The 14,443-nt window shown below is 38.9% G+C and overlaps 2 protein-coding genes across 2 annotated transcripts; both read right to left on the bottom strand.

Annotated features, from left to right (window-relative positions):
* Positions 1-68: 68 nt before the first annotated feature.
* On the bottom strand, positions 69-4,556 carry fpgt (fucose-1-phosphate guanylyltransferase). The gene is made up of 4 exons (XM_086161513.1): positions 4,396-4,556; positions 4,074-4,238; positions 3,384-3,476; positions 69-1,676 (listed from the first exon to the last, which is right to left on the bottom strand). Exons 1-4 carry the CDS (start codon positions 4,466-4,468, stop codon positions 262-264), a joined length of 1,746 nt encoding a protein of 581 aa, XP_086017639.1. The 5' UTR covers positions 4,469-4,556; the 3' UTR covers positions 69-261.
* A 1,363-nt stretch (positions 4,557-5,919) lies between these two features.
* Positions 5,920-13,867, bottom strand: acot11b (acyl-CoA thioesterase 11b). The gene is made up of 17 exons (XM_086161514.1): positions 13,689-13,867; positions 13,243-13,271; positions 12,621-12,819; positions 12,086-12,155; positions 11,902-11,962; positions 11,718-11,819; positions 11,506-11,641; positions 11,271-11,424; positions 10,947-11,066; positions 10,658-10,796; positions 10,259-10,314; positions 9,458-9,524; positions 9,274-9,357; positions 8,790-8,923; positions 7,728-7,859; positions 7,381-7,507; positions 5,920-7,247 (listed from the first exon to the last, which is right to left on the bottom strand). Exons 3-17 carry the CDS (start codon positions 12,808-12,810, stop codon positions 7,110-7,112), a joined length of 1,710 nt encoding a protein of 569 aa, XP_086017640.1. The 5' UTR covers positions 12,811-12,819; positions 13,243-13,271; positions 13,689-13,867; the 3' UTR covers positions 5,920-7,109.
* Between the last annotated feature and the right edge of the window lie 576 nt (positions 13,868-14,443).

Raw genomic sequence — 14,443 nt, 5'->3', positions numbered from 1 at the left:
GACAATGTGTCCCAATGAAAAATGCACCCGTTTAATATTTAATAAGGACGATATACAAAAAACAGTTGGAAAACATTAACGTGTTTATTATATGAATGGTCATCCTAAACAATATATCTGACCCACCTGAATAAAAATATATGGCTGTTGTTGCTGGAAAATTATTTGAGGGCTTTAGAACAATTATCGACTCCTTTTTGAATAATTCCAATAAATGTATAAATAAGGTAAATAATACAACTTAAACAACTCATTACTACTTTAACTACTACTTCTTCTCTGCAAGATGTCATGATAAAGATCCTTCCTGAATTTCATCATGACCCCTAAGTTTTTACACTGCAAGGATTCTTGCATGGACATTAGCTTTGTGTCTTTGGGAAACTTGAACATAGAGCCATGCATAATGGCCTGGATCATCTTTAGAGACATCAAAAATGACGTCTGTTCATCAGGGCAAGCAGGAAACAGACAAGCATTCCACAAACTACGGCGGGAAACATCACCGGAGAACCTCAAGTCTTCATTTTCTAGCCCCCAGAGAGCCAGACACTTAGGCAAGCCAACCCCAATAAGGCTCAGGTTTTCCAAGGCTGAAGCTGCTTCTGCGATGTGCTTCAAGTCATCATTAATCCCAAAGGCTGCCGTCACAAATCTGGTGCCAGCTGGCTGGTTGACACACAGTGAATGCATGAAGACCCCATCAGGCACCGTCAGGCCTGGACTCACCAAGCAGCTATTGAGGATAGAACCCCTGCCTATTGAAACTCCGCTTCCCACCCTGGAGAACTCCACTACTGATCCACTCCCCACAGAGCAGCTAGGACCAAGGATGCTGTGCATGATGCAGCAGTCACAATAGCCGTCTGTACTTTCACTTCCAAATACACTGAAAGCAGACGACTGGAGGTTCAGCGCCTTCCTCAGTGGCTCGTCCTGCGTGAGGTGGAAGATGTATTCTGATGTGGTTCCAACATGATAAAACTTGGAGTTATTAAGCAGAATGACATTAAGGGGTGTTCCACGGAGACTACCATATATTTTCTGCCTCATTTCAATAAGGCGGCTCTCCTCTTTAGTGACATTAGCAGTGTTGCAGGTGTAGTCAATTGTTGAATGGGGGCCAAGAGCCTGGAGAAAGTCCCCGTACGCATCAATCTCACATTCTAAAGGTCCCAACTCTTTCAGGAGATGAAGAAGAGACTGGGCTACCTCAAAGTCAAAGTAGTAAGTACTGTCAGTGTAGACAAACTCAGGACTTGATATAGAAAAAAACCTGCTTGGGCTCTTACAAACGGCACCGCTGTCTCGCATCTTATCAATGCTTGGTTTGTGAAGAAAACGCAAACAGGAGACGTTCTTCATTTCTGAATGTGCAGTCTTCTCGTATGAGCTCAAAACAAACACACCATGAGTCGTTCCAATAGAAAGTGGTGAGGGGTGGGCTAGCGCTGTGAACCCAGGTTTGTCAAACTTTACATGTTCATCCTCTGCTGTGCTGTAAAGCTCTAGGTCATCGGCACAGGTCACCAACACACCAGGCTTCATATGGGATGGAAAATCTATGTAAACGGCTAGTTTGAGTTCCAGCATTTGGTAGAGAGGGTCACCCACGGGCATAGCAATGAAGATCTTTCCAAGAGCACTAGCGCTGGCCAAGCGCTGACTTGAGCCTCCTGGGGAAAATAAGGAGAGTTCATGTAAAAAAACAAAAACAAAACAAAGAAAAAAACAATAACAAAACACAGAATGCAATTCAAAAGCTCCAAGTTGAATAGAATCTGCCAGTAAGAATATGCTTTGTAACTGAAAAACAATAAAATTATATTCTAACTATAGCTATTTATGTGTGTGTATATATAGTTAGGCCCAGAAATATTTGGACAGTGACACAATCTCCATGATTTGGGCTCCGCATGCCACCACATTGGATTTGAAATGAAACAACTACAACGGTATTGAAGTGCAGACTTTAAGGTTTCATTCAAGGGGTTGAACAAAGATATGATTAAACATGTATGAATTGTAACTATTTTTATGAAAACGCTCAAAAGTAATTGTACCAATGAAAATAATAAAAATTGATGATAGGTTATTGAGGGAAGAGCCCATACAGCCTTGCAGCCTTGGATTTTTTTTTTGCAGCCTTCTGAGCCAATTGTCCTGTTAGTTTGGTCCCTTGAAAAAGAGGCGGCTACATATTCAAGCTGTAATTCCTAAACCCTTGCTCCAATTTGGATGTGAATACTCTTAAATTGCAGCTGCAAGTCTGCATTTTAAGCCCATATTGATTATATAATTTTATCCTGAATATGTTTTTGTAAACAGCTAAAATAACAAACCTTGTGGCACTGTCCAAACATTCTGGGCCTAACTGTATATGTACATAAATATATACAGTGGGGAGAACAAGTATTTGATAGACTTCAGATTTTTCAGTTTTTCCCACTTGAAAAACATGTGGAGGTCTGTATTTTTTATCATAGGTACTCTTTAACTGTGAGTGATGGAATCTAAAACAAAAATACAGAAAAACACATTGAATGATATTTAAGTAATTAATTTGCATTTTATTGCAAGACATAAGTATTTATTACACTTATTATAAAAAGGACATGAGATAAAATTGCTGAAGGCTGGGATGGTCTACAGGAAATTAGCCAGCAATTGCCCCAAAACCTGAAGGATCTGGAGAAGATCTGTATGGAGGAATGGGCCAAAATCCCCGCTGCAATGTGTGCATACCTGGTCACTACAGGAAACAGCTGATCTCTGTAACTGCCAACAAAGGCTTCAGTACCAAATATCAAGTTCTGTTTTTGTGATGTATCAAATACTTATGTAATGCCATAAAAAGCAAATTCATAACTTAAAAATCATACAATGTTTATTTTCTAGATTTTTGTTAGAGATTCTGTTTGAAATTGAGATTTTGTTTAAGATTCGGTCACTCACAGTTGAAGAGTACCTATGATAAAAAATTATAGACCTCTACATGATTTGCAAGTGGCAATCAGCAGTGTATTAAATACATTTTCTTCTCACTGTATATATACACATGCTGTATATAAATACATACATGTATAAACACCCACTCACATATATATACATACATGTATAAACACACTCACATATATATATATAAAAAAAGTATATATTCACACAAACACACATACATAAATATATACACACATAAACATATATATATATATATATATATATACACACATAACATACATATAGATTTGTAAAGGGTAATTTTTTCTTAAATTACAGAAAAATATTAGGCAAAACAGTCCCTAATATAGACAGGGGGCAATACAAGAATTGATTAAATGAAAGGCAGCTGAAAACATTCCTCTATTGTCAAAGAAATGAAAGACCTGCATGGATGAGGATGACTCTCATTCTGCCAAGAGCCTTCCCATAGATATCAGTCAGCTGCTGCAGTGAGTACAGAGTGGATCCCCCATTACCTTGAAAACACAGTGATTATTATCAAGCAAATACTTTCTTAAAGACAATAACATGGCAGTGCTAAATGTAAAAGCCGCTCTAAATGTTACAAGTCCTGAAATTAACACCCCTTTGACCCTCATTATCCAATGGAGGAAGCTGAAACCATACAAAAACACACATATACCCACATTTGAAATGTGAACATAGTAACTAAATGTTACACTAACAAGGAACTGATTCCAGCCTTTCTGAAATGTATCAACGTTTAATATTTGGTAAGGTTTTTTTTTCCTATTTATCATTATTGAATGCATTGTTACTGATTTTCAGGTGATTTTTTTGCTTACAATTTGCCAAATTAAAAAGGTAATTTTGAGACAGTTTTGAGTTTTTGTTATCATACATTCGAAATAAATTAGAACATTTGAAAAAAAACAAATATATTTTCAGACAAGCAGTTTAGTGGTTACCTCTCTTGATATTAATAAAGCAGTGAATATATTTCTCTATGTGTCCCTAGATACTGCCGGCGCCTGGTATAACCTGTGCATTCCTCCTCTCCCCCCTCACTTTACTCCTGACCTCTCCGGATCCCTCTGCTTTTCGTTGCTCACCTATCTTGTACCCGGGCGGATCGGAGAAGACCTTGTAGTGGATGAGAGGAAGCTCCTTGCGGTCAATTTTCTCCTTTATCTGAAGTTCATATGCTTCTCTCTGGCTCTCGTCCACGGCGGTCACGACCACCAAATCCCAGAATTCCCCCTGCGGCACCTCACGACCTTGAGGGAAAGCATAAAACTTAGCTCCATAAGTATCACCAACATACAGTCTTAACGTTCCCTTATTAACACATACCTATGCGAAATATTAATGAAGCTCAGTATCAGAGGAGACTTCTCACTATTAGAAATTGTTAGCGTTAAACACAAAACTTACCGCGCAAGGAGTTAAATTTCTTTAGTTTTTCTCTTGTTGCAATACTCAACCTTGTGATGCACTGCTGGTTCATACTGTCACTCCCAACGTATATCTTATATTTGCTGTATTGCACAGAACTCGTTTACATCCACGAATAGTGCTGCTTTTGGTCACTTCCGGGTGTTATCACGTGTTTTCTTCTTCTTTGGTCGAGTGTGTTTTCTGTACATGGCTGTGTTTACAAATAGATAGGTAGTCAAATGGTCTGGCGTTTGATTTAAGTCATTATCGATGTGCTTATCTTTTCTTAATATTTTTATTTATATGCTTTTTGTCATGGAGACAGTTTCAAAGCGTTTGCATGTCAACCTAACGCATCCAGTTTGATTTTCTCGATAGCTGAATGATCAATTAATGTACTTTTTATAAATGACTTTTAAAAAGATGTTTGTATTAAAAAGGGGGGGGGGGGGGGGGGGCAGATGTTCCCTACTTTCCTAAGGTTAAGCACAATAGCATAATCCACAAATTCAATTTGCCTTGAATATTATCTGTAAGATATTTAATTAATTTGAAATTAGTGTTCCATGAAATTCACTCCCGCAATCAACAACAATTAATTTGTTTGCGATATCCAATACTGCCTACTCTGCATCACACAGGATATCAGCATGACTGGAACCAATCGCAGCTGGTACCGGGTGAGAGACACATCCTGGACTTCCCAATTTCTTAAATTGGTGTGCATGTGTGAATCCAGTTTCTTCTTAGTTGCTATTGTTTTCCTGTCATAAATAGTCCAAAGATCCACATGTCGATCTTAACAATTCACTATGTCTGAAAATAAATTATTATTATTTTTTTAATTTACTCCAAATAAATATGGGGGGATAATGGAAAAACATATAATTCAAATTGAGGCTGACAGTTGCAAGAAGTCACTTGTGTTTTTGTATTGTATGTGTGTCATATCACATGAGCTTTTGCCAGAATTGTTGATTTGTGTTTCGTGTCCTGTATAAAGACTGTACATCACATTAAGTCACAACAGGAATTTCTGATTCATTAGAAATTGATTCTTTCTCTTGTCCGTGATCAACACACCATGTAGATAATAAATACAATATTGCACAATAGAATACTCATACAGAATGCCTCCTCTACATCTCCGGAGCTGCACTGAAGGAAAAGCAGATGCTACAGTTCTTGAATCTCCATGACAACAATACTTGGAAATAGACAGGGGTTGGTTGTCTGCCAAAGACCAAGACAATTCCCTGGTGCTACATGAGATGATGTATTCAGGACAGCATTTACATCAATTCTTAGGCCTGACCAATTGACTATGATATACCAAGCAAAATCCTTCTTGTTTTTCCTTTATGCACACACTTCACCTGATCAATTATCAGAGGTAAAAGTCATAACAAATAGATAATCCTTAAATTCTAAGCTCCTACTGCAGGGATTCAGTGTTTTCAAGTTCAGTAACAACTTGTCTTGCAGTTCAGTACAACTAATCTAATAACAGATTTTAGCAGATATCGTGGTTCTAGAGGACACTGGCAGGTTCTGAAAATTGGCAATCCTAACTGAATTCTTAATTTGACATTAAGATTGCAAAGAAAATGACTGCAGATCACAAGTCGGTTGTCAAAGGTGTGAAGACAGGCTGAGAATCCTGAGTTGCAGGGAGTGGAAGCATTTTTCATTTGACAGTTGTTAAACAGGAGGCCTAATTTACATATGCTTTACCACCATGTTTAAAATTCTACATGTGAAGACATTAGTGACTTGCTCTTTTGCCTTTCCTCCAATGGCGTGAGCGCAACAGAATAATTAACACAAACAATATCTGGAAAGCAAGTAGCGTCTCTTATTGTTTCAGCACAAGTCGAGGCAAAGCGAGGAGGATTAGACTCACTGGTTTCACACTGGGAGACAACAATCCAAGGTCTGATTGCTTTATTGTTTCAGAAAAATCAGCATTCAATGACTGCATAAAATACTGTCAATTCAGGATTTCTCCCCAACTATACATTAATCTCACCGCATCATAAAACTGTATCATACGGCACTAAATGTACATCCTGGCTTGATCATAAGTCAAAGCAAAGGTCTAAAAAGTTTAAATCATGATAAAAAAATAAATTACAAAGATATTGATTCTTAAGTTTAATAAATACTGGCCATACCATATTCCCAGCTCGTCTTAGACTGTTGAAGTGTTGTTGAACAATACGCTCGCTGAACCCCTAACTGCTCCCCTGGCACCGCTAAGTGGCTGCCAACTGGTTGAACATGGTTCATCCATGACGGGTTAAATGCAGAGGAATTTCCCGCAAGGCATTAATTGAGTATAAATAAAATTTGAAATAAATAAAGAAAGAAACAGAGTTGAGATCAGTAACAACAGGTATTTAGCTAAAATAAAAAACTGCTGACCAAAAAAAAAAAAAAAAACATTGATCTTTAACCTATTCTTGTATAGACATTCAACCAAATTATGTTAGTTAATAACAAATAAGAGGCTTAAAATGTGAGAGGCTAAGAGTGACCATTTACTTCACTCCTATTAATCCAATAATCTTAAAGCAATTTTGGAGAGGGAAAAAAGGAAAAACGTACACGCTGTCTTTACTTGGCCTTTAAGAAAAATTCTTAGCATTCTCTGAGGAGACAGAAGTCATACAGTATAAACTGTGGTTCATTTCGAAATGAAAGAGATGCATTCATCTAGCGCTGTCCTTGTTGGCCTCAAGGAAAAGGCTACAAGCAGAAAAGGCACTGTAAAAAGAAGAGGAGAGTCCAGCGATGTCTGTGGAGATGTATTGGAAGACACCTGGTGTGGCCTGATTGTAGTAGGTGATCTAAAAAACAGCACAAGTCACATATAATGAAGTAAAACTTAATTGATATATTCCTTCATTTGTGATATCTTAGCATGGATTAGCACTGTTCCAAGAAAAAACACAAAAGGCAAGCATGCCAAATTTGGGCAACCTTGGTGACAGCAGTAGAATCTTCACAGATTGTAAAGCCGGCGCAGAGCACCTCTCCCCGGGTGTAGTCCTCTGTTGGGGGGTGAGTGGGCAAGGTGACAGACCTTAGAGCAATCAGATACGGGTCCCTGAGAGGGTTCAAAGAGGAAAGGATTGTTACAGAACTACGAAGGAACAAGTGAGGTCTATCACTAAAATCATGATAGCATAACAATGTGATGGAAAGTGCATCAGGAAATGATCAGGATACAGAAAACAGACACTGTGGTGAAATGCAGTGTCTCGCAGATAAGAACCAAAGTGAACTGTGTTGCTGGTGTGAGCTTGTTATATTGGATGCGATAAAACCTGGGATCACATGGCTTCCTCCTGGATGCCAGCAAGATAAAATCTTGGCCTTTGCCCCCTTTACTGACAGAGGGTGTAGCGATGTGATAAAGAGTATCCTCCTCATCTGCCTGGGTGATCACCTCACATTCCCTGCAGAGGTCATGAAAACATGTTTTCTAAATAAGGATATTAAATAGGTTATCATTTCACACTGCACTGCCTCTTTAAAATGGAATAAAGAAAGTAATATCTGAATATATGCATTTCCTCAATTTCATTAGAATATATATTATGAAATCTGTTCAGCTATATAGAATCATCATGTTAATTATACAACACACATAAATCAGTCATTTCACCAATACAATAAATGTCATTCCTCTTTTATTTAAATTTTTATTAAAGGCATCTAAGTAGCTTTATAAGCCATTTAGATATAATAAATCTCAAGCAACATCATTCACATTTTAATTAGATCATGGGTTAGTTGAAAAAAAAGGGACTGTTCTTCCTCATCTATTTATTTTAACTGCTTATCCATTTATTTAAAAGATTTATGAGCAGATTTATTTACTACTTTTCTCATGAAAAATGTAGAAATCATCAAGTGATTTTTACATTAATATCATTATTATTGTTATCATCATCATCATCATCAGACAGTCATATTGCATTCACTTGAATCTCAGATATGACCCTTAATATGGGTTATCAGCTTGCTTATCACAAACCTCATCTGGTTAGACCCATATCTGATTTGGGGCTAAACAAATTTTTTTTGTCAAGGCCTTATTCCAGTTGGAAATGTTGGGAAACACTATTTACAGCTTGTTGATTTGCCTTAAAAATGATTTTTGTGTCCTGGGGACACAAATTTTACAGACTATATAAAACAGGACTATGCATTTCTAAATACTATGTTGATTTTTTTGTACTTTATGAAAAATACTGAGCCTGCCCCTTGAACAATTGACTAATGAATTGTTTTGGTCCTTTTCAGATAATTTGAGAAAATAAAGCAGTACTTAATTTCTTTTACGTTTTTAAATTGTTGGTGGGAAAAAAGGAAAGGTTACTCACTTATAATGCTGATCCCACTCCTTCCTCCTCCTGAGGTCAGACAAAAGGTGAAACGTCTGCTCTGCTGCAACACTGACACACATCTCCACTTTGAAACATAGGATCTGGTTTTCCTCCAGTGTGTACAGACTGACCTGGTGCCAAATAGAGGGTGTGTTAAAAAAGGAGAAAGTTTTCCATAAATTTCATGTTTCTCTTTCGCTCAACACTTAATGTCTTATGACATACACGAGTTAACATTTTCAACTCCAGTTTTCTAAGAAAATACCTTCGGACAAAGGGAGAGATACTGCAAGTTTTGGCTTCAGGCAAATACACTCAACTGAACTGTCCAAGTTAACTAAAGCAATGTGGGCCGGCTATTAGAAGTCACCGTGATTCTGCGGTTCTTCCAGAATAATACAGATCAGAATGCCTGGTGGAATCACAACAGCTGTAACTGTTTACCGGCTCCATACCAGATAATAATACAAACCACACTGACCTTATTTTTCTCAGAGGTTAATACCCAGTTGTTTCTGGCATCCATGAGTTTCAGTGCTGATACATTATTGTAGCTCAAGTACATCTGCAACAACAAAGAAGTGTCTGAGGCTTGGATATGGAGGCAATATTTGACAAGCTTTACAGAGATTCCTGGCTTTCTTTGACTAAATGAACTGCAATACCTGGTTACTTGGATCCCAGGGAACAGACAGAGGCACTTCATTTTGCTTGCAGGAGATAATATATTTCCTGTGAACATGGGGGACAGTGGAGGTTTGTATCCAACAACAAAAGCATTAGAAACACTTTCTTGGTAAATTCTCACATATTTTGATACCAAATAGTTGAAGGAAGATTATACTAGAGGCAGGGGCCTGCACAGTTGAACAATGACTGTATTATACTGGACAGGCTCTGCACCAAAGTCAGCTCAGCTGTGATGCAGAGGTCTGCCAAGTCATGTGCTGTTTGGAAGTATAAACAATACATTCTGTGGCAAAAGACTGGTTGAACTATGCTGTGATGACACAGATAAAACCTCAACCAGAATGCTGTATACATCAAATTTATAATACATTTTGTAAATGTGATGCTTTCCAAATTACTTTTGATTACTGCCTATGTTGGATTGTGCTATTTAGGGTTGTTAAATCTAAAACGACATTTCAAGATACTATCGTGATCCTATATTTTGAGTTAGGCCTGAAGGCAGACTTTGATTATTTGGTTGCATCCACACAAATTCAGGGATCAAAGATTAGTGTTTTTTTTTTCTAAATTCTTAATCAAGAGTCTGTTCGAGCTCAAATGTGGTTTCCCAATACAAGTGAGAACTGAGGGCAGATGGCAATGTTGACAGTCCTGGGGCACTCTGACCCAACCTTCACACTGTCAATAATATATGTATATCCAATGGGCCAATCTTATCTCTATGATACATCGGCCAGTTTACAATGCATGATAGTTCAACAGTGCACACTCACCTGTCCAAGCGAATCTTCTTTCTGGCAATGGCTTCTTGATAACGCCTTTTCCCATCCTGTAATACAATATTTTCATAACATACATTTGATTATGAATTTCCTGTTTTAGACCATGTTGTTAATCCTATTGATTATGAACACTAAGCCATTTCTCTTTAAAATATTAATTTTTGGCAATCACTACAAAATCACTCATATACCAGTGAGATGGAAATTTGGCAAACTCCTTTCAATAAATGCAGTCCAGAAAACAGGAAGCCATTTCACTTTAACAAAATGCATTTTGTACTGTAGCAGTTTTGAACTTGCATCAGTTTCTTTGATGGCATGAAGTGTCCAGGGAATGTAATTTACAACACATTTTGGCCTGCAACAAGACACCTGAGAGATGAGACTCACCACAGGCTCAGGCCTTATCCGTGGCAGTGTGCGTGGTTTCCTATCGTTGTCCAGAACCTCAAAGGTCATAAACGCACTATTTATATGACGAAGTGGTTCACCACCCTGGTAGGCCTCCGCACACACACCCACCTCCATACTGGGCCATAACACAGGTTTCCAAAAAGACAAGAGCAATATGAATTAATAATACACACTCAAACACACATAGCTGTAAATTGAACGGACTTATGGTATAATAGAACACATTGTCATGATTTTGTTGAAGGAAATCTTAATATTGGCAAACCTGTGCTTGAAGGCATTGTTCACAATGGCTTTCAGAACCAGTCTGTCACCGATGTGAGATGGTCCTCGAAAATGAAACATGTCTATGCTCCTCAGTGTCGGATGAGCGTTACACAGGCGGCTAAGAGAGACAAAGAGGGGCAATGTTTATGTTTATAGCTTGTCTTCCAGGAGTTAAAGGAGAAGACTGGTATTACCCATTACCAGCTAATCATAATGCCATTGACCTTAACTTATGGGCAAAACTGGGAATTGACATCTAAATCTGGACAATGAAGTAAAAAAAAAGTATTTCCTTTAATTTAAAATAACTAATCAATTACACCTTGCTGAAATTGTTGCAACATTCTCCATCCAGGCCATGATCTGACCCCCAAAGGTGCTGACTTGGTGGTTAGCATGGGGCGGAAGCACCAGCTCCACACTTTCCACTCGTGTCCGTTCAGCTGGCACAGCGTTCTCATACTCCCGGCATTCTCCTGGAAAACGACGAGTTTTAATCAGTCAGATCTACGGTAGCGCAAATGCTTGTTATGAAACCTCCCACCTACAGCACCTACCCAGTTGAGCTGTGCTGCTGCTCAGCAGGTCAGTAATGATCTCAGCATGAATGAGCCTCATCCTCCTCCGCTCGGCTGCCAGGCTGTACTCCATCTGCTCCTTTTGCGTGCGAGGAATCATCTGCTTCAGCTGTACCTGTAACCATATGCAGATTCCAGGAGATCCCAAACGACTGCTACAAATGCACATGTGTGTCTGTCTGTGACGGTACCTTCCCAGCTTCAGTTCTTCTGGCAACAAATGTTGCAAAGGCGTGACAAACTTTCCACTGCCTGTCAGTATACAAATCCTCACAAGTCACCAAAATGCCAACCTGGAATATAGGAATCAGCATCTGTATTTGCCTGACATTAAATGATAGTTTACTCTTATGAAATCAAACAATGTTCACTCACCTCCATGCTAGATGTAAAGGCTCTGTTGACCTTTGCTATGATGGTGACCACTTTTCCCACTCTGGAGCAGACAAATATGCATGTTTTTCTTGATTTTCAATGTATGCCAGTCCTTGCAAGATCAACACATCTGGATCGTGATCTGAGATCTTTGTTAGTGTTTAGGTAAAAAGGCTAACTTTACCCGATGGTATGTTCGAAATGAATGTCATCCACAGATGCAGTGACACAGGAACAAGCTGCATGTCTCTCGGCTAAGGGAGGGAGTTTACACAATTGTTGAGAAGCAATGCGCCACAAATTAAAACCAGAAAAAGACAAGTGGGAGAAAAAGTAAAACATGCTCTTAAATAGGGGATACTAGACAACTGTAAGTTTAAAAAAGAAAAGTTTGTCTCTCTCTCTTTCTATACATATATACATTGGTTATTTCTGTTACTGTGAATATTGGCACAATTACTAACATTTACTGCATCTAAATATCAGTTATAAATATTAGTTATGGCCTTTGTTTCACCCTCATAGCCTATAATGACTTTGAGGAAAAATAAAGACAAAAGAAAACATTGAAGAGTAACTGAAGAGTAATTAGCAAGGATGTTTCAGACTAAATAGTTGGCTGAATTTGTTAAGATCACCTTGATGATGTAAAATAATTGGAGGGGTGGTTCTTCTACAGAGTAGCAAAGAAAGCGAGAGCTTTTCTGATTGTTTCTTACCGGAGAGGCATGCTGTGGAGTCCATCCACTTCAGCAGCTGTCCGGCGCTCAACTCCCCACAGTGATTGGCATGACAAGGCAGCACTATCTGACTCATTTTCACTTCAGTGGGATTTCTGTACACTTCACCGCTCTCCAGAATTAAGTCCAGGTCCTGCTCCAGGCCTGTGTTGCTCTTCTCCGTCATCATAGCTCACAGCTACAGACAGGAAATACAGTCACAGTAGAACCAAGAGCATAAATGTTTCCTTTTAATATGACTTCCTAAATCTGAATGAACTCAATTCACCTTGTTTTCCCCAGCCAAATCCTTTCAAGGTGAACACAATATCAACTTAAGTGAAATCACAATCAACAGGTGTCAGCTCTCCTTTACATAAACACTAACATACAGTAATACCTTACATATTCTCTGTCATTTACCCTAAGACGTTTTCCTCTTTTAAAACACTATTCAGTCAAACCAGTTGCAACAGGAACGTGTTGACACCCGCCTTGAACAAACGGTGAAATTCCGGAATTACAAGCCACCTGGATTCTTAGATATCCAACATTAGTAATTCTCTGGGCCTGAAAACCAAATCTTTAGTTATCGTTTGCGGGATTGGGACAAGAAACTTACTTTGCGGATTTAGATGTCTTTCAGCGTGTCTGGTGTCCAGATACCGAGAAGGAAAAAATGACGGCAAAGCGTCAGACAGGAGGGAATGCAACATCATTAATGTGATATACTTCCACAAATATTTTTAAAGAAGACAACCGCTTAGTCGCGACGCATTTCATTACAGAAACATGAAGTTGTGGTATGTGGCTTGCATAGTTCTGCGGGGCATGCATGCAGCAATCACCTACTTTCTCACAGATCGGTGACACTACTAACCTTCAAATTGACTTAGAGAAACAAAACACGCCCAGACACTCGTCCTGAATTCCTTTAACACTTTCTTTGAGGAAGCGAGAATACGATGCGGAGCCGAGCCTCCACACTCTGCAGGCGGTCGCCCTTGCTTTCCAAGTTAACGTCAACATTCGGCAACGGAAATAAACAATGTGGAAACGCATACTCACGGGTGGAAGACTCGTCCCTGATGTGGTGGACGTGATCTCTTATTAATGAAGTCCGACAGAGAAACAAAGGCCCGCCACCTGGATGGAGTATGGTTTTCTGTCGCTCATTTCTTCAGCGCACGGATTGTCGGTCCAGAGTGTATCCACCGGAGGGGGTCTGCCCCGGGACAACTCACTCCTACGTTCAACTTTTAAGGTGGAACTTTGACTCGACTACTTTTTTGGTAGCCCTATCCCGTATACTCTCAACTTCACGATTTTTCTTTAAATATAAACTGGTGTATTATTGTGATGTGGCACCAACACTTCTGGAACTTTTGGCAGGGCTGTGAAGAGGCGCTCAAACATCTGTTGACGCCTGTTAAAAAGGGAAACAAAGTTTTCTCACCTGGTTGAACGGGCAACAATAACGAAAAGATCGATACAAATGTTGTTGATGTTAAATAGAATCAATAATTTGTCTTGAAAGTAAAAAAAAATGAAGTGGAAGACAAATCAGCCGCCATGTCAGAGTCGGGCATTGTGGATATGGAAGTGAATACAGTGTTATTTACACTCTTGGATACAACTTTGTTGTGCAGTCGAATTGGAGGAAATAATCGTAAGACATCAGCGACTTCGGTGCGTTGTTCCTTATGGATATCGCACACAGGATGCAACGAACAAAGTGACAACAGTAAACTGAAAGCATCGATAGGCAGACCTTAAATTCAGTGACGTTAGATCATTGGTCGTCGGGAATGTCACTCACAAAA

Source organism: Fistularia commersonii, chromosome 16 (genome assembly GCF_037954325.1).
Source record: "Fistularia commersonii isolate RoL2024-O1a breed Wild chromosome 16, RoL_Fcom_v1.0, whole genome shotgun sequence".
Classification (NCBI taxonomy): Eukaryota; Metazoa; Chordata; class Actinopteri; order Syngnathiformes; family Fistulariidae; genus Fistularia; species Fistularia commersonii.
This window is presented reverse-complemented; position numbering and strand designations above follow the sequence as displayed.